The 19,544-nt window shown below is 41.2% G+C and overlaps 1 protein-coding gene across 2 annotated transcripts in view; it reads right to left on the bottom strand.

Annotated features, from left to right (window-relative positions):
* Nucleotides 1–18,675, bottom strand: part of CUBN (cubilin) — a 273,783-nt gene extending 255,108 nt beyond the window's left edge. The window contains exons 1-11 of one of the 2 annotated variants that reach the window (XM_064479416.1): nt 18,431–18,675; nt 17,911–18,040; nt 16,888–16,983; nt 16,297–16,335; nt 13,851–13,952; nt 13,077–13,180; nt 6,968–7,094; nt 5,845–6,007; nt 3,354–3,485; nt 2,376–2,471; nt 357–475 (exon numbers count right to left, since the gene is read on the bottom strand). In XM_064479416.1, the coding sequence (XP_064335486.1) occupies nt 357–475; nt 2,376–2,471; nt 3,354–3,485; nt 5,845–6,007; nt 6,968–7,094; nt 13,077–13,180; nt 13,851–13,952; nt 16,297–16,335; nt 16,888–16,983; nt 17,911–18,040; nt 18,431–18,543 (1,221 nt within the window). In that variant the 5' untranslated portion in view covers nt 18,544–18,675. The remainder of the gene's footprint in view (nt 1–356; nt 476–2,375; nt 2,472–3,353; nt 3,486–5,844; nt 6,008–6,967; nt 7,095–13,076; nt 13,181–13,850; nt 13,953–16,296; nt 16,336–16,887; nt 16,984–17,910; nt 18,041–18,430) is intronic. The other variant, XM_010992039.3, reaches the window with a different exon arrangement.
* Nucleotides 18,676–19,544: the final 869 nt, after the last annotated feature.

Here is a 19,544-nt window from a genome sequence, read left to right as displayed (position 1 = left end):
TGCTATGTATAATATGCGGAAGCTGTTGAACCATAAACATCTTCCAATAGCCTAACTCGGATTAATTTGTTTAAATGGTAAACGCAAAGTATAAGAAATCAGCTTTATTTGGATCCCACTGTAGGTTTTGTTTTACCACTTTGTAAATCACTGAGACAAAGCAATGAACTGACTCACTGGTTCTTCTTGGGAACTAGAGTTGTGGCCTACCTTTTATCTGAAAGTTATTGACATTCCTTATCTTCAGCTTGAATCATTACCTTTAAATTCATAAATCATAGAAAACATATTTCACAGAAGTGAAACTAGAATGATTCTCCAGTACTCAGTTTCCTTAGGAGGAATGAAGGACTCACAATGCATTGTCCATTTAAACAAGGGTGACTCAGGCAAGTATTATTGAGTTGCACACATCCATTCAGCCCATAACCATTTCCAGTGTAACCCGGGAGACAAGCGCAGAGAGGGAAGGAACCTGTTTAGAGATAAAAACGGAAGTGTAAGTACAGGCCTCCTCCATTTAGACCCCGTAGCAAACCTCAGAGAGGGAAGGAACCTGTTTAGAGATAAAAACAGAAGTGTAAGTACAGGTCTCCTCCATTTAGACCCTGTAGCAAACCTCAGGCTCTGCATTCTAGACCAGGAATCACCGAAGTCTATCAATCTCCCAGGGCAGACAAGATGAGGTATGAGAAGGAAATATTAGAACCTTTATTTTTCTAGTTTTCAATCTTAAAAGTAAAAAAGACATGACACATTTTCACTACGCTATTTACAGAGTGATGCTGGCGCTGTCAGTCCATAGGTCATGGTTCTGAGTTGTGCACAGATGTGAAATACACCAAGGGAAAGGGGAGCGTCTTTTCATGGAGGGGTTGACAGCAGCAAAGACTATTCTTATGAGGATGGTATCTGCTATATGTGCCCTGTACATATACTGACTAACTTAATCTTCCATTGTAAACTCCATTTACAGATAAAGACAATGCACAGAGAAATTAAGTGTCTTGATCATGGACACACAGCTAGAATACGGTGGAGCCAAGGGAAAAATTAAAATCCAGTCTTTTTCTAGAATTCACACTCCTAGCCATTTCCATATGCCATTAATCATTTAATAAATATTTAAATGTCATACATATTTATATACACACACATATATATATGCACATATATATGGCAAGTTGGTAAAAATAAAAGGGGTACTTCGAAATAAAAGGGATGTGGTACAAGGGATACTGAACAAAGGATTGTTCAATAAATGCATTTGGGGCCACCCATTTCAAACCAGATCTCTATGTGATGCTATAGATAAAAATAAATCTCAAAAAGATCAAAGATTTTAGTATTAGAAATAAATAAAAGTATGAAAGACCTGCTACTTGGTTATTTTTAAAGAGTTTGGTGGCGAAGGCCTAATTCTAAGAGGAGAAATTCTAAAAGAGAAGATTCACCTTTCTGACTACACTAAAAGTTTAAACTTCTAAATAGAAAAATTAAAATAAAAACAACTTGTTGTTTTTAGGAAAGGAAAGTACACGTATCACATAAGATAGCAAGATAATATCCTCACAGCACAAAATTTAATTTTACAGGTCAGTAAAGCAGATGGATGATCAAAGGACATGAAAAATATTTTTAAATGGCCAGCAAATATGTGAAAAGTATTCATTATTAATTACTGAGAATCAAAAATTACTAAGTCAAAACTAAAATAATGAGAAGGCAATTTTTGCCTATAAAATTGAGCAAAATGAAAAATAACTATAGTATCCATTATGGTCAAGAGTGGGATAAATGTATATTTTCACACACTACTAATGAGTATACAAGTGGATACATATTTGGGAGAAAATTTAGCAGTACACACAGGTGGTGAAATTTCTTTCATGCAACATGGCGGATCCTGTTGGTTTTTCACCCTAAGTCCATTTTCCCTTACTTAGTAGTGACCTCCTTATTTTAACTAGGGGCATGAGTGCCTGAAACAAAGACTATATTTCCCAGACTCCCTTGCAGCCAGGCTTAGCCACTACACTTAGTTCAGACCAAAGGCATAGAAAGGGGAGTCCTTAAGAGAATTGACAGGTCTTCCTGTCTCCCTTTCTCCTTCCTGCTGGAATACAGTCATGGATCAACCAGCTGGCTTTATTATCTTGGGAAATAATTGCAAAATTTAGAGTAGATCATAAAAGAGCATAGTCTACTGCATCAAAAAAAGAATCTCAATGTAGAGTGTTATAACATGGATTAATTTTTAGTTTGAAGATCAAAGTAAGAATTTTGAACATAGAGGATCTTGATTTTAAAATGCTGATTTGTTTTAGAAGTTGATGTTAAAAGACCCAAAACCAGAGGGAGAGATGAGTCATTACCCAGAAGGGAGGAGCAAGACGCGAGTGGGTGGCAGCCTCCGTTATCCACCGAGCACAGGTCTATGAGTGTGCACACTCTTCCATCGCCCTGGTACCCTGATCACAGCAAGAGCAGGGGCATGAAAAATGCTGTTAGGAATACGCAAGAAGAAGAATCCCCACCTGAGAACCAAATGTCACGAACCAGGCCAACCAGAGATCTTCTGTCATCAAAACAGACAATGTAAAGAGAATGTGCCATCGAATAAATTCCATAGTTAAGACAAAGGAACAACAAGAAGTAAGAACCTGACTTCAGAAATAATGTTCTGTGTTGTTTCTTATGACAAAAATAAAAATAAAAAGATATATGAAACTACTGGTAGACTTAGAAATTGTGGACACTAAGGAAGTCGACATTTTTAAATTACAGTGACTTTGAAGATCTTGGAGCTAAATTATTGTAGAAGTCCAAAGTACTGTTGTTTCTTGTTAATAAAACATATAGGATTTCAGTTTATCCCTTAGAACTCCCTGAACTTCTTGGATAGTAATTCAGTTTAGATTAGTGAATAGTAGTCATGGCTTCTTTCTGGAAGAGAAGGGAAACTAACATGTATGATATGTTCACTATTATGTCTATAATTTAGTAAACTTTATATGGAAAACATCCAATGAGTTCATTATATTAATAAATTATTTGTGGGAACGGTAGGTCTGTGATCCATAGAGAAAAATCTGTCAAATTCTGCATTATCTCAATAGAGTATTTCACAGTTTGTAAAGGCTTGTTGTTCTCCATTGATATTCAAAAAATTTTTTATTTCTTTCTTATAATTTGACTATACTAATGTGCCCTGAATCCGTAAGTTAAGTAAGGATTTTTGCACCATTCAGTTCGTCTCCTTAGATGGAAGTCATATTTAAAATAGAACCCGAGATCCTGTTTTCAAACGTATACTTTATCTATGATGGTTATCAGGAAATTTGGTGTAGCACCTGGCGGACAGGAACGACAGTGGTAAGATCCCAGTGTATTTACACACTCGACAGGTGGAGCCACGGAACAACCGCCATTATTTATCTCACATTCATTGACATCCTCACAAATGTACCCATTTCCTTGCCAGCCTAGAAAAACAGAAGATTTGAAAAGTTAGCTGTACCGACATGTGAGCAAAGAAGAAATACAAATAGTCAAAAACATACGCAAACCTGCTTACCTATATAAGAAACTACAGATTAAAATGAGATATACTCTACCTATCAGATCGGCAAAAATTGTTTTAAATACTTATAATCAAATTCTAGCAAAGAGGTGGGAGCATGGAGTACTCATATATGCTGTTAGTCAGAAGTTAAATTAATCAAACCTATTTGGAAAGAGTATTCATTAAAAATTTTTAAATACACACCTTTGGACTAACAATTCCATTTCTTAGAACTTATTCTACAATGATAAAACTGCCAGTGTAAAAAGATGAAGAGAAGCAAATGTCTACTGTAGCATCATTTAATGGGGAAAAAAACAACTCTCAATGGTCCACAGGGGCAGAGCTGAATATATTATGACTCATCTACACCACTGGAAAATAAAAGCTATTTTTAATAATATGCACACACACATTGGAAGAATTTCCCCTATGCATTTTAATTGAAGATACCAAATATTAGAATGATATGCAGAGCTAGGATCTCAGTTTGGGGAAAGGATTATTTCAAAACCTACATCTAGGTGTGTGTGTCTGTATGAGTTAAAGTAAAGGCAGAAAGGAGAGAGAACTAGTTGCAAGCAGTGGACTTATCAAAAGAATGAGCTTAAAGAGGGAGAAAGAGAATGGCATTTTACTTGATGGACATGACCTTTTTATTCACTTGTTATGAGTTTTATTACTAATAATTCAAATGATTAAAATTTTTAAAACTTTAAAATCCTACAAAGTATTTATTTTCTTTGATCTAAGTAGTGATCTCTTCTAAAAATGTAAGAAAATGGTCATCTTTGCAGGTGAAGAAATGAGTGCACAGCAAAAAGCTGGAAGGATATCCCCTCAAACATTAACGGTGGTTCTATGTATTTTTTTCTGGTTTTTGTTTTCGTATTTTTATGGTTTCTCTATATTTCAAAAGCAGCGTAGTTTGCTTTGATAGTCAGGAAAAAATAAGGTGATTAACAGGCAAACAAAAAGGTTTCGTTTCTCTTTTTCCTCTCCAACAACAACAACAACAACAAAATGAGAATGCGTTTGCCCAAGTTACACAGGAAATAATTGACTTTTTCAATTTCTAGTTTTTAAAGATTGTCATTGGCAAATTATCTTTAAGAATGTGATTATTTGCAAAATTCGCTTGCCCCTGAGAACTAAGAGGGAAAAGTTCTTGACGTGTTTTTTTTCCATTTCTTTCCAGTTATATAAGATCGAAACATACAACATGACGAAAGTCACTAAACCGGACACCCTTAAATGAGGCAGTAGGTGTGTGGGGTTCCCTGCCAAGACAGAATCAGCAGCTCAGCTCTAACCCACGGTCAAGCAGACCTGAGTTTGAATCCTGGCCGCTGATAAGCTCTTGGATCTTGGGCAAGTTATTTACCTTCTCTTAGGCTCAAGGTCTTATATTTTAAAATGGGAATACTACTAATTCCTACCATTTCTTGTTTCTGTTGTAGTTGCATGAATTCGAAGTCGCCTAGCACAATGCCCTGATGATGTTTTCATAAAGAGCAGCTGCTGTCACTCCAGTCTTGTACTCCACTTTTTAAGAACACCCAAGGAGGGCAGACAGGCCTTGTAAACCCTCTGAGGCTGTCTGATCAATTGCTAACCAGTGCACCCAGCTCAGTGCCTGGCTCAGAGCGGGTGCTCTGCCAGTATGCCCTAATGGGATAATGATGACCTCATAGAAAACATTAAGCTTTGACTCAGACTAGCACAGTCAAATCCTGAGTCCATGTTCCCAATGACTGGACATGTGACCTCCCTCTGAGGTTTGGCCTCTGTGGGTTTGTGATGGAACTGGACCATCTTGTTTATAGCAAAGCCCCAGGATCTTCAAACAACGCATCCAGGTGAGGACCACTGGACGGTAGTGAAGACACTCAGAGATCAATTTGCCCAAGTTTACAAACATCTGGCTGGTACAAAAGGTGGAACTAGAGCACGTGTCTTTTTGATCTCAAGCCTAGTCAGCTGATGGCCCTAGCAATAAAGTGTGTGAGCTCACAAACTCTGTGGCCAACCCCAGCCCCAATGTCTGATTCTAGCCATGCTGGGACAAATTTCCCATTACTTCTGTTGAACTGTTAAACCAGTTAGATGGTCTGGAGTGGGGGTTAATGAAACAGGACATGAAACTGGATTGGAACACCTGCTAAGAAGGGTCTTCTTGTCCTTGGGCAGTGGAAGGAAATCGGTTCCGGCGTCTTACCTGGCTGGCCTGCAGAGGCCAGCAGGGCACCCCTGGCTGGATGCAGACACACCCCACGTACCTGTCGGACAGGCCCCGCAGTAGAAGGAGCCTGGAGTGTTGTAACATTGCACATGTGATGAGCAAGGCGGAGGCCAGAGGCTGCATTCGTTTGTGTCCAGCGTGCAGGCTGTACTGTTGGAGGGGGACGTCCACCCAGCATCGCAGATGCAGCTGTACTTGGGCTGGCAGGATGACCCGGGTGTGAACAAAGACAATCAAGAAAATGAGCGAAAAAAAGCCTTCCAAATCCCACTGAGCCCCCAACTGTTTATTTTCTAACGTTCGTTCATTTCCATGAGGCCAACTGAGCAGCTGCTCCTTTTCTTCCCATATGATTAAGCATTTAGACCAGACCATGCAAAAAGAGAAACTTTATTTCAGAGTAAGGGAAACCTACAATTTGCCCCCCAAAGAAGCCAGGGAAAGAGCAACAACAGTCAAGAGCTGTAAGTCAATATAATTAAAGTCGATCGACTCAGCCTGCTGTGCTTTCAGAGGGAAAAACACCCATGTAGGCACAGACCTTGCAAAATCAATTCTGTTTGTTTCCTTTTCGAAGGTCCCACCCACATCCCCCCTCCCACCGTCGTTGGAAGAGAAACATTTTCCATCACATGGGTAGGAAAAAAATAGAACTAAGAAAAAAGGCCTGAAGGTCTCATGCAAGGTCAAGCAGACCAGGGCTGGGCGACCTTGAGGGCCAGGAGTCAGGGTCATCAGGGCTCAGAGCACAGGGGACACTTGGGGAAATGGGCTCACAGAGTCTTCAGCACTCACAGGGCTCAGGGGTCAGAAAAAAAAACCCTGACTCCTTAAAGCTGCATGCTGCAAACAAGGGCGGGCCTTTATGGCCCCATGTCTTGTCACTGTTAAAACTCACAAGGCCAAGAGAAGGTCATGTCTCACAGGGAGATTCATGGAGGAATAATAAAAAAGTTAGTACATAACAACATCAACCTCTGGGTCCCTTTCTGCTTATTGATGGACAATTCTCATCTCCTCCTTCACCTATGTCCGGCTTAAGGGCAGAGGGTGACTTCCTCTCTGCAGCCCCACAGGGTCCTGCTCATTCACAGTTACATATAATGAGGAGCTAATGACCAGGACTCCCTCCAAGGAATCCCACCCATGAAGGGACCCACCTGTCCAGCCTGCACTCGGACCAGATCCTCGCAGACGCCGTGGACACAGTGCAACCGGGAGCCCCCTTCACAGTCATCGTATTTGGATGCACACTGGGGGCCGTGGTTCTCAGGGGAGCAGAGACAACTGTTGGTTGCACAAGAGCACAAAGTCACGGCTGGTGCTTCAGAGTGCGTGTCTGCTTTCTTAGCATCGATTAAAAAGAGAAAGTAATAATTCCGACTGCAGGTCAGTGATGTTCCAGTGGAATCATAAACCAGCAAACCAGATTTATTGGCTGGAGTTTTGGAAGAAGATCACTCTGCCCTTTACGGGGCAGATTGAGTAAATGTGTTATCTTCTCAAATATGGGGTGAGAGAAGCATGACTACCGCTATAAATTCTTCTGATATCAGGTCATCCAGCTGCACTCTCAAAGGTCAGGCATCTATAAACTAAAGGGGTTGGAGTTCATTCCGGATGGGAAAGGGAGAGGTCGTCAAGTCCGTTCATTGTCCACCCAGCTGGACCCACGAGTAAGCACAGGTGACCTTGACTGAACAGATAAATCACCAAATGTTCTCTCAGCTTGTATAACCCCACAGGCAATGGCATATCCGCGTCTCAGAGTCTGTGATGATGATTATACTAAGAAGGCAATACTTCTATCCGTGGCTGTAATTAACATAGTAACATTTCTTTCCTAGATCATTGTAACTCACACAATGTAATTATTACATGATAGCTAAGCTAGCGGTGGGTGTTTTGAGATTTCAGTTCAGTAAAGAGCAAATAAATACAATTGTTTTAAGCTATCATCATCTCAAAGTTGCTGTTCGCTCTATGTCTGTACTGCCAGCTACAGAGGGAACCAGGACAGAGTGGGATGGTGGCTGGGGGAGGGGCAGGGGCAGAGGCGTCCCCTAGCCCCCTAGGCTTAATTCCACTTGTTGGAGCACCAGTGTTGGGAGTGGGATCCCGGCCCAGAGGTCACTGTCTGCCTGACTCCAGCCACACTGGCCCTCAGAAAAGAAACTGGCCACTGGGGCCGAGGATCAGACACAAAGAATGAGAAGGACCTGTATGGCCATGGACCTTGAACTTGTTTCTGAGTGTTTCAGTAAAGGGGTCACTGTGCCAGGTCAGGACGTTCTTTTAACAACACATATTGAGGCACAAAGAGCTCAGCTGATGTCCGTGGGTAAAAACAAACGTGTGATTGACAGCGACGAAAATGAGAGTTTGGCTCTCTGAGAAGCAACAAGAGCTACACTCTGGGCACAGAGCGTGGTGTCCCCATGGAGGGCCCCAGAAACAGCTGCTGGGGCAGCTCCTCCAAGTGGGTTCTAAGGAAGAACAGATCAATGAATGTGGCCAGAGATGGAGAGGAAGAATATGGTGGGTATCGTTCAGGCCCTCACACAGAGGGTTGCCAGAACTAGCAGATAAAGATACAGGATGCCCAGTTTAAAATTTGGATTTCAGATAAATGAATACTTTTGGGGGGATAAGTATGTCCCATGCAATTTGCAACATTGATACATAATTGTGTAAAAGCTGGTCCACTAAGAAGTTACATTTCTGAGCCTTCCAAGGTTGCCTTTCTCATTAAGACAAGGTCACAGGTTAATAGCAATCCATGATTAAACTTAAAAAAGAAACTTAGTTAGTCCTTCCCTCCCCACAGCTATTTATCTGCTTCTCATCTCTCGCTTTACACCCTCCCCCTCTCATATTCTCTTTCCTTTCCTCTTTGCTTTCCCATCCTTACCCAGAATATTATTTCAGAGAATTTTATTAGATTCTTAGAGATGCTAGAACTATAGGCCATTTCTAAACACATTTGAGGATTTGATCCAGGTGGCTTCCTGGATAAAAGTTTATTTTATCAGCACCTCCACCTGCCAAAATAAAATTTTTTTTTAATCTTTAAACCAACTATAACTAGATTTCTGAGTCGATCGTGTATGAGATGTCTGAGAATTCAGGAGCCCATGGGACAAGAATGCCTAGGTTTAAATCTTGACTCAGCCTATTCACTATTCACCCTAGACAATGTCATAATAACATCACTCCCTCTGCCTCCCATTTTTTTGTAAAATAATAATGGCAATCTGTGAGCACAGTTTTCACCTTGGGGTCTAAAGGCATTTTCCTTTAGGAAGTGCTCAGGAAACTGTGTTTATCTCATCACTAAGTGTTTTACTATTGGAAAAGGACTTGAGATTTGAGAGATTCTGGTTCAAGGACCTGCCGTTAAATCCTCTCTTTCTCTCTCCCTTGCTATTGTCATTGAGAGATGAGTAGATTTTAATCCTACACGCTTCCTTAAACAGCTACAAAGTATACTTCTTTCATTTCAGATAATGTGAGAAAAAAGAAGGAGGTAGGGAGGAAGGAAGCCAAGTGCACTAGCAATTTCCTCACTATGATCCTGGAAGACAAGTATTTTTAATCCCACTTCACTGGCAAGGTTCAAATTGCCCAAGGCGCAGAATTAGCAACTGGCAAAAGATGAATTAAAACTTGGTCAGCGTTATTCCTGTACCATTGTTTTTCCGTGTCACATTCCCACGTTCTGAAAGTGAGAGTTAGTTGAAGACTTTCCATTTTTGCCTGTCTTTTTAACATCACAGTGTTTGCATGCAAAATGTGTTTTCAAGCTGTCCCTTTAAAGAAAAAGAGGAGTGAAGTGTACACCTCCCTGCAGAAGTCACTTTTGTAATGACCTTCCATTGCTGATTTGGTTCCAGCAAAACAAAACTGGGCTTTTCAGTCTTCAAAAACACTGCAAGTGTATTTGGCAATGGAAAAGAGGTCACGTATACTTTCAAAGTCATAGTTTAACTGCGTTCGAGTCCATGGTTCAATTTTAATGTAACTGACTAACTAAAAGAGGTAATCAGATTAATACGTAACTATGATCTGAGCTGAAACCAGATTATTATCCTCATCATTTAACCTCAGCCGGTTTTAAAATCCACCAATGGTAAGAATGAAAATAAATAAAATAAAATATAATCATCGTTGTGCTCCTAGAGGAAAACAAAACAACAAATTCCACTTTTTTTTTTTTTTTCTATAAAAGCCTTCTAGATTCTGTGCCTGAAGTATATAACATACCCCATCCATGCATGGCATATTTGGATCCCAGGGGCTGTTTTAAACTGATAGTAAATCAGGAAACAATAAGAATCAATCTTCAGAAAAAAAAGGCAAATGCACTTTTGAGAAGCAGCAAAATATTGTCTGTTAGCTATCTGAGCACTTGGGACAAGACCATGAGCCACAGAAACCGGAGGAAACAGATCATTGTTTTCCTTGCTCTACTGTCATTATCCTAAAAAAGAATTTGTACCAAAAATTTTTCTATGAAATGGGGCTTCCAATTAACTAGTATTTGCCTAGTGCTTTCTCTTTCAGATGTCCTTCTAATTAAAAAAATTATTAATCCTTTTAAATAAAGACAGCTTTGTCTCCCCCAAGTAAATGGGCTCCAAGAATTAGAGGCTGAAGGAGGCTTCAGACTCAACACAGATGCTTCCCATGGTGACCACATTTCTTCGCATCCAGATTATTCAACAGCAGCTCAAGTCTTCCTTCAGCATGTGCCCCATGAAGTTTCCAGAGGGGGTTTCTGGTCTCAGGGAAGCTACTGATTAACAAGGATTTATCCTTACATGATTAACAGAACTCAAGAGAGTAAGTGATCTCTTTCATGCCACGTAGATTCCACAAGGCGAGCATTTAATCTTATGCTCACCCACATTTTTCTTTTATTCCTTCACAAAGCCTTCATCGTATGTCTGAACTGGAGTATTTAGGTCATAGATAATCAACTGGAATTCATGAGGCTCCCTAAACTATCCCCTTTATCAAGAGGAGGAAACCAGACTGAAATGCTGTGCTCTCTAGTCACCTCCCGCATATGAATGGCAGAAACAAGAAACCAAACCACTTCCAGAGTCAGCACAATGAGTCCTTGGGCTCCTTTTACAGGAGCGTGCAAGAAAGATGATTCAGTGTCGCCCTTGTAAAGTTGAATCTGCTGTTTGGGCAGCTCTCAACAAATAAAGTGGTTCTGCTCTCTCTGTCTCTGTCTCTGTGTCTCTGTGTCTCTCTCTCTTTGTCTGTCTCGCTCTCACATATCGGGACAAATAACTAATCTTGACATGCAGCAAATTCTCATGTTAATTTTTTTTCTTTTCCTTTCCATTTTGCAGGGGTGAAAATACAGTTTTGTCTGTGTGGGGAAAACCATTCTGGCTTGGTCTATGGGTCTCGCTGCCCTTGGCTGCACGGCTTTGTTAGTCTGTTGGCTTCAAGATTCAAGAAGACAGTGATAATAAAAACCAAGAGTGAGCTCTCATCTCCAGGACATTCCTGGATATCAGGAAGGCGGGACGTATTAGTGCCAGGAGTTCTTTGCCACCGATATCTCCACGCAGAAATCTTCTCTGATAAATGCCCATAAACAGAAATCAGGAGATAATGCTTTCAAGGGAATGAAAGATTAGACCTGCATTCTGGATCCAGCCCAAGTTTGCATGTTTATGAAAGCAGGGATCAGGAGATTCCTTTAAATGAGAAACAAAATCCAGAAAGCAAAAGGCTCTTGGATCACATACTTCATTTCAGTGAGAGGTGGTTAACTTGGGGGTTGCACACTGCTCAAACTTATAGACGTATCCACCAGAAGTTTGAATGAGTTAAGTTGGTAACTTGGAATGAGCAAACATTTTTAAGATCAGATCAAAAGAACAAAAGAATCAACTAAATCAATGAAAAAGAGAAAGATTGTGGCTACTTTGGGAGAAAATAGTGTGTTCACAGATGACAAGGCAAAAAAAAAAAAAAATTACTGCATTCCTTTTTGTTGGAAAGAAGAGAATGGATCTTGTTCCAAGGGAAAAACAAGAGAGCAGGGACCCTGGGGGGAGAGAAATGATTGCTCTTTACTCCAGTGAGATTGTGCCCGAGAGAATTTGCCATAACAGAACCAATTTCTTTATCTTTTAATAATCACAGAAAACAGGAGACCAGCCAAACTATGGGGAAAGATCATGCCTAAAGATTTTTTAAAAGTGATTTCAAGGAACTATACAGAAGGAAGTTTGACATTGACCTGCCATAAACTTTGGGACTTGATTATTGACAAGAGGGTGCATCAGTCAATATAGCTTTAATGACTGGGATGCCTAACTGGGCTTCTTAAGGGAAGGGAAGACTTCCTGTAGAGGGGGGGTGCCTGAGCTGAGTGGGATAATGCTGTACACAAGCCATCTGACAGAGTCATTCAGAAGAGAAGACAGGAGCCGCATGCAGTTAGGGGCCTGATGGCTAATGGAAGAGAGAAAGGACAGTTAGCTGTAAAACCTCAGTTCCGTCTCTGGTCTGGTGATGGTCTACATTTTACATAGTGCTTGAACGGAGATACCTTTACTAAATCTGCCAGCTCTCTCATCTACAGAATGAGTGCAGCAGTGGCTGGCTGGGATGGTGGGGTCTCCCTCTCCTTCGTTAAGCTCTTCTTCAGTGGCTGCCCCTTCGATGCTCTGACTCCTGCATCTCCAGCCTTATCCTGTACCGCACCATCCACACGCTCCGCACCATCCTCACTCTCTACGCCAGCCACGGGGGGGTGGCCTTCTTCCAGTTCCACAGGGGCTCCAGAGAAAGGATTTCTTCATCTGCGTTGAGGTCACACAAGCTTTTCTTCATCTAAGTAAACAGCTACGTGTACGTTAAAGAAGTGCCACGTAGCTTCCTCGTGGAGCGCCTAGTTTTGCTGGTACTACAGATAGTTAATCTTAGATGCTCTTAACCACGGGATGTTTTAGTCCTTCAAAAATACACCCCAATTTTTTTTAAAAAACAGGAAAAAGTGAAAGTTTTGAGCTAAAGCTTTCAGAGACTTGATATGTTTCTTTTCAACTCTCTGGGAGCTTTTGACCTTGGCCAGGAGAAGGACATTCCCCAGGGAGCTGGGGCACCTCCAGCCCAGGCCCAAGAATGAGACATGCAAACCCAACTGGAGCAGAGCCACCGTGGCTAATATGCAGATCCATGAGTATGAAAAATAAATACTTATTGGGCTAAAAAAAAAAAAAAAAAAAAGGAAAAAGTTACCTGTAACTCCCTGCTGTATTTATACAGGTGGCTCCGTTCTGACAGCCCAACGGTGTCCCCGCGTAAATCTCACATTCGTTAACGTCCACTGAGCACAGAGGACCCTGCGTTCATACAGAGAACAAAGTCAGGTGCCACAGGTCACAGAGGCCTCTGGGGCCAATATTCACATGATACATCTGAGGATTGACAGATAGGCAGGAAAGAAGCCCTCGGTCAAGCCAAATGCCATCATGTTAAAACTGACCTCAGGTCATCCTTCCTCTGAAACTCAGAGGTGGCCCAACAGAGCCAGAGAGCTTCTTCATAAGATCACATCAGCCACACCAGAGAATTCCTTCTACCAACTCATCCTCACTTCCCTGTGGAGCTATGCCTGGGACTAGTCACTTCACTTTTCTTCACCGCGCGTGTCAGATAGCACTCCCATCGTTAACAGAAGAGGGCAGGAGAACTGGCAGGGCTAGGTCGAGATGTGTTTAGTACACTCAATGCTGAACAATTTCAATTAATGTCAGCAGGATTATCACGCCCTTCCCTGTGGTTGTCCAATCAAGTGTACCACTCCTTAAGAGGGCTTCGCATGCAGTGGGCTATATAATCACGCTCGCCACTGTTTGGATTTTTGGCATTCATGCCATAATTCATTCTGATTTGGGAGACCACAGAATCCTGGAAACCCTGGACAGAGAATGAAATAGGATTCTGAAGGGCTCCCAGGAAACCACCGATGCTGACTCACCATCATTTTTAACCCCAGACCAAGTGACTCACCTTCCACTGGGAGGGACAGATACAAAAAAAGGAACCATGGAGGTTGAGGCAGGTTCCACCGTGTTGGCAGGGGTTGCTGCTGCAAACCTTTTGCTCAGTGGTCTGAAACAAAGACAGGATGGTCAGCAAGACAGTCACATTTGCTGCGTTTCAGTGCCGGTGTATACAAAGCACCACGTTTGCATTGTGCTGTACAGCAGAAATTGACACAACAGTGTAAACTGACTACACTTCAATAAAAATATATACATATAAAAAAAAAAAACCACCCTACATTTGACTCCTAGTCAACTGAGGTTCTTTTTCCAAATTTTAAATCAATTGCTTAAGTTCTTCAAATCCACTCTCTTTGAAACAACAAAAAGCATTTAATATTATCCATCCTATTCAGATTTCTTTGCTATTTACATGTATTTAAGCACGGATGGGATGGGGCATGAGTGAGGGGCCAGGATTCCCATCCGTTCTTTGGGAAAGCATTGTTCACCCAACACACATCCATTGGTGGGCAAGGGTAAAGACTTCAGGTGTGGAAATCTCATGGACATTTCTATTGTGCTAAGAAAGTGAAATGGAAATGCCGCTGCGTCTGCTGTTGTTTTTATATCTGGTGCCTCCAGATAAGCATTTGAAATATGATCATCTTTTGCTGCCACCCCTCCTCCCCTGGGTTAAGATAACTGAACCCTTTTCAGTCCAAGCCTCTTTGTTCGCAATGTGGCCTGCGGCTTAGATGCACCCTGCAATCCCGAGCTCACATGACTGCTTTCAGACCAGAGTCACAAACAGACCCGCCTTTGTCTGTGGATCCTGGGGAATCCTGCCATATGTCAGCTTCCAGTTCCCATCTTGTAAGACCTGTGATGCCTCAGGACAGGGAGAACTTCTTCAGAGAAGATAAGTGATTATGCAAGGAAAGCTATCCTATTAATTTCACCTAATCTCAGTCTAATTCTCTGTTTTAAAAATTAAAGTAAGGGCAAATTATTCTTTACTTTTTTTTTTTTTTTTTTACTGTTTGGTTACTCAGGGAAAAATCAAGTCTTTCCCTTCATTTGCAGATGAATCTGAGGGCAGAGGGCAGCAGACTGACTCAGCACCATTTACTGCAAAGGCCATTGTCCCCCACCTTTGTAAGAAGTCAAATAACCATGCATGGTAGAGTGGGGGACCTCTTTCTAGATTCTGTTTTCTTCCCTTAATCTGTCTATCTTTGTGCCAGTACCACAAGTAACCCTGAGCATCAAAGGATACCATTAAGAAAGTGAACCACAAATTCATTAGAGGTTTTTCTGGTGGATAAAACAACACTGCCTGGGGGTTAAAAACTCAGAAGCCTATGGAGGCCCAGCAGGAAGTGGAATCCGTGAGCAGCCAGGAGGAAGACAGTAGGGAGTGGTGGGGACTGGAGTACCCAGAGACCACTTGCCCCATCCAAAGGCCTGAAGGCACTTACATTCAAAAATCATTAACAGCTCTTCCTGGGGGAGGCGTGGGGAGAGGGAGGACATTCTGAGCTAACTTGACCTTGGCCTGCAGCTCTTGCCCTTTGGTAGGAATAAAGAAGCACTCTAGGAGACCAAAAACTCAAGCACAGTGTCTTGCTAGTCAACTACCTCCTGCAATGATAAAGGCTAAAAGGGTAATTTGTTACCAAAACTAGGAGAAAGAGTACATGAACTTGCTGACCAAATTTAAAAACACCAAAGTAGAGGATGACATTTGAAACAGAATCAAAAACAGATCAAGAATATTCAGAGTACTGGAATCCTTAACCTGGAATCTCCTTACTTTTATCCAAAATTTGAAACATCGGGACATTCTATGCATTTCTCTGTGTGGAATATCATAGCTTCCATGAAAGTCTTAAAAATGCCAGCTCCCTGCAAAAGGGGTAAGAAGTCTGAAATTGTAAGGACCAGTTTACAAGTACGTAGTCAAGTTATGGAAGATTTGTTCTAAGAAATTGTTCAAAGTTAACTACCAGCCAATATACTTTTAAGAAGATTTGGACCATTCAGAGATACACCCTAGACTTCTGAGTTGAATGTTAGAGAAAATATGTGGCCTTTCAAAACTGAGTCCTTGTTGCCAGCATCGGCCAAGTTGGGTGCCCACGCGCTGACCAGCTTTAGCCTACGGACGCCCACGATAACATGGTTAAAAAGGGACATTTAAGAGGATGAGTGTGTAGACTGCTGAACTCAGAGGCAGAGGACTTCACATGCCCAGTGACCTCAGGCTGGTCACATCATTTCTTCAAGACTCAGTTTCCTCACCCTGAGCATCCTGGGAAGCATAAACTGTGATGAGGATTAAATTATGGGAAAAGCAAAGTCCTTAGTATTGATCATCCATTCACCTTAAGAAAAGGATACCAACTCCACCACCGATTCTAGTGTGTCTCCAGTGAAAGGGGTTAGTCCCTTGCAGTAATGGGACTTACCTGCTGTAAGCTCTGAAACTTTCTCTCCAGATCCACAAGCTGGCAGGGCGGAGAAGAAAACATTCGTTAGCCGCAGTTCCCATGCAGCGTTACCCTGTGACACTGGTGACGTATTTTCCTGCTACCCTCTGCTGGGGGCTCACTTTATCTGTTTGTTCCTTTTCTCATTGACTGTTCCCTACTCTTTGCCCTCTCATCTCATCTCCTTCCTACTCTCTTCCATTATGCTGGATTCTTTCCTAAAAGAAGTACAACCCATTGATAAGTTGATTTGTTGCTTCTCTGCACATGGTGACTCTGGGAATTTTCCTAAGTGACAGGGATCCACCCACCTCACCAATAGGAAGGTGGCTATCAGGACACGGAGCAAAAGCCACTTCTGCAACAAGCTCGTGTCGCGGTGTTTCCAGCCTCTGTCCATCACCACCTCTACGTCGTCTATGAGAGCTGGGTCGTTCAACCAAAAAGCCCATACTTAACACCACTTTTCCAAAGAGGATGCAGAGTTGGTATATCTGCTGCAGAATGGTTACTTATGATGTTGCCTTAAGGAGAACTCACTTGCTCTACTGATGAGGACCCCAGACTTACCCTGGAATCAAGCTGATGGATTTGACTAGAAATATTTTGAGGCAGACCAACTGTACCCCTTTTTAAATCTGTAATATCATCTTTGTTCTTCTGGATCTAATTTTCAAAAGAAGAAGAAGAGAAAGAAGGCTGAAAAGGTGAAGGAGGAGGAAGAGAATGCTAGTGAAAAAAACCACATATATAAGAATAAAATTTTTAAATTTGAGGATATTCTATGTTAAGCTCTAAGGTCTTATCCATTATTATAAAAATCAGAACAAAGCCATGTATAATAAACTTCTGACTAAAATAGCCAAGGCATAGTTCCATTTACCCTTTCAGTAACAATATATTAAGGAATTTTCCATTTGCATTTTCCCCATAATAACAGTTTAGAATCCTTGGTAAGAGGTCTGGCTTGGAATCAGACTGCTGGGGTTTTCAATTTTGGCTCAGCCATCTGACATATGTCCCTGGGCAAGTTACTGAGCTGCTGCAGAACCCTTCTATCTGCCTTATACATGGGGTAACAATAAAGCCAACCTCACAGGGCAGCCTTGAGGGTTAGATGAGCTATATTATGCACGTAAAGTACTCGGCACAGTGGACAGCCCATAAGAAGCTCTAAAGGTTTGCTCCTAACATTATGACTGATATGCCACGTGATGCAGTAAATAATGAGCACTAAAAACACTCAATAAGGCAGGAAAATAATTAGCCAATTCTGTTCTGTGGCAAAAGTAAACTGGTCACATCCACACCTTTCTGTGGTTCCCCTCCATCCTTGCTCCCCTTGTAAAGAGGTCTCAGTATTACCATCTGTACCTTCTCTGGACTAGAGTATGTCAATCTACACCATGAGCCATTAGCCATGCCCTCTACCCACTATTCACCCTAGGGCACTGTTTTTTTACAAGGACTTGTCTCACCTCCAATTATGTTCCCCGAGCTAAAGATTCAAAATACAGATTCACATAGACCCATTCAATCAACTAACCATATAAGAATATACAAAACTACCTCAATATATTTCCAATGTATTACCTGATGCAAACATTCACCAACGTCTTCATCATTTAATTTAATTTTTCCCAGGGATCCAGTTCTAAATTCAATGTTTTGAGCAGATCCAGTAAGAAACACTAAGTTTCCCCTCTCTGCAGCTATCCGAGGCCTATGTAAACCAGAGAATGCCACAGGAATTATCATATATACTTTTTAAGTCTAAAGAACAAAGTTTCTCCCTGAATAAATGTAGACTGCATACATCTTTGCTTTCTAGTCTACTGAACCAAATCCCCCCCGCTGACCTGCCATTACTTTCTTTGCAAATTTCTTGGAGACATCTCCTAGTAATTGCATACTCGCCTTATTTGCAAAATGATAAATAGTTTGTGTATAAAAAGATAATTCCATACATCAGTCCAATTGTTTTTTTCCTATTTGTTTTTAACATTATTGTTTTCCTCGAGAGAAATTACACCTTTGCTTATCAGGCTCTTTGTGAAAACTGATGAGAAACTACCCTAGATCATTAGCAGGAATAATCCTTGTGTCTACTTACTGTTCGAGGTCAGTATTTCTTTTTTGTCTCTGCAGCGCAAGTCCTCCAGCTTCACTGTAAGATTCAGCAAATGTCAACAGAATAACCAAACTCCAAAGAGGAGGTGAGGACATGTTCCCCACCAGCCTCCTAGGTTGTCAGGTAGGAGGGAGGCCACTCCAACCAACTGAGCATGGAAGTTTGGAGAAAGCAAACCAAGCAGACGTACTTTGCCCTGTGGAACGTCCTGCAACTTTTCAGTTCTTTCTTCTTTGCCCTAGAAGGCTAAGTTACTTTTTCCTCCTTGGGGATGTAAATGATCTTAGATCTTCAGTACTCTTCAACTTGTGAGGGGTCAAAATCTACCTCTGAGTGATGCACAACTTAATCATTATCTGTTTGACCTTTGAAACAGTAACAAACTACTTTGGAAACATCCACTAAAATGATCGTTGCTTAAGAAGTAGCCACCTTTCAACAAATGCTACTGGGAAAATTGGATGTCCCTATGCAAAAGAATGAATTTGGACCCTGACTTTACATTAGATACAAAAAGTAACTCAAAATGAATCAAATACCTAAATAATAGGAATTAAAACTATAATGCTCTTTGGAAAAAAACTTAGGGGGAAAGATTCATGACAATGGATTCAGCAATGATTTCTTGAATATGATACCAACAGCACAGGCAACAAAAGAGAAAAAAAATAGATATATTGGACTACTTCAAAATGTAAAGCTTTTGTGTATTAAAGGACACTGTCAACGGATTGAAAAGGCAACTCATAGAATGGCAAGAACATTTTGCAAATCATATATATGATAAGAGGTTAATATGCAGAATATATAAAGAATCCCCACAATTCAATAGGAAAAAACAAATAATCCAGTTAAGAAATGGGCAAAGAAAATCAACATTTCTTCAGAGAAGATACACAAATGGCTAAATGGTACATGAAAAGATGCTCAGCATCACTAATCATTAGAGAAATGCAAATCAAAACCACAATGAGGTACCACTTCGCACTCATAGGATGGCTACTGTCAAACAAACAAAAGCAGAAAACAACAAGTGTTGGTGAGGATGAGAAAAAACTGGAACCCTTGTGCACTGTTGGTGAGAATGTAAAATGGT

The sequence above is a fragment of the Camelus dromedarius genome, chromosome 26 (assembly GCF_036321535.1).
Source record: "Camelus dromedarius isolate mCamDro1 chromosome 26, mCamDro1.pat, whole genome shotgun sequence".
NCBI classification, from domain to species: Eukaryota; Metazoa; Chordata; class Mammalia; order Artiodactyla; family Camelidae; genus Camelus; species Camelus dromedarius.
The sequence above is the reverse complement of the archived record's forward strand: the minus strand, read 5'-3'. Positions and strand labels throughout refer to the sequence as shown.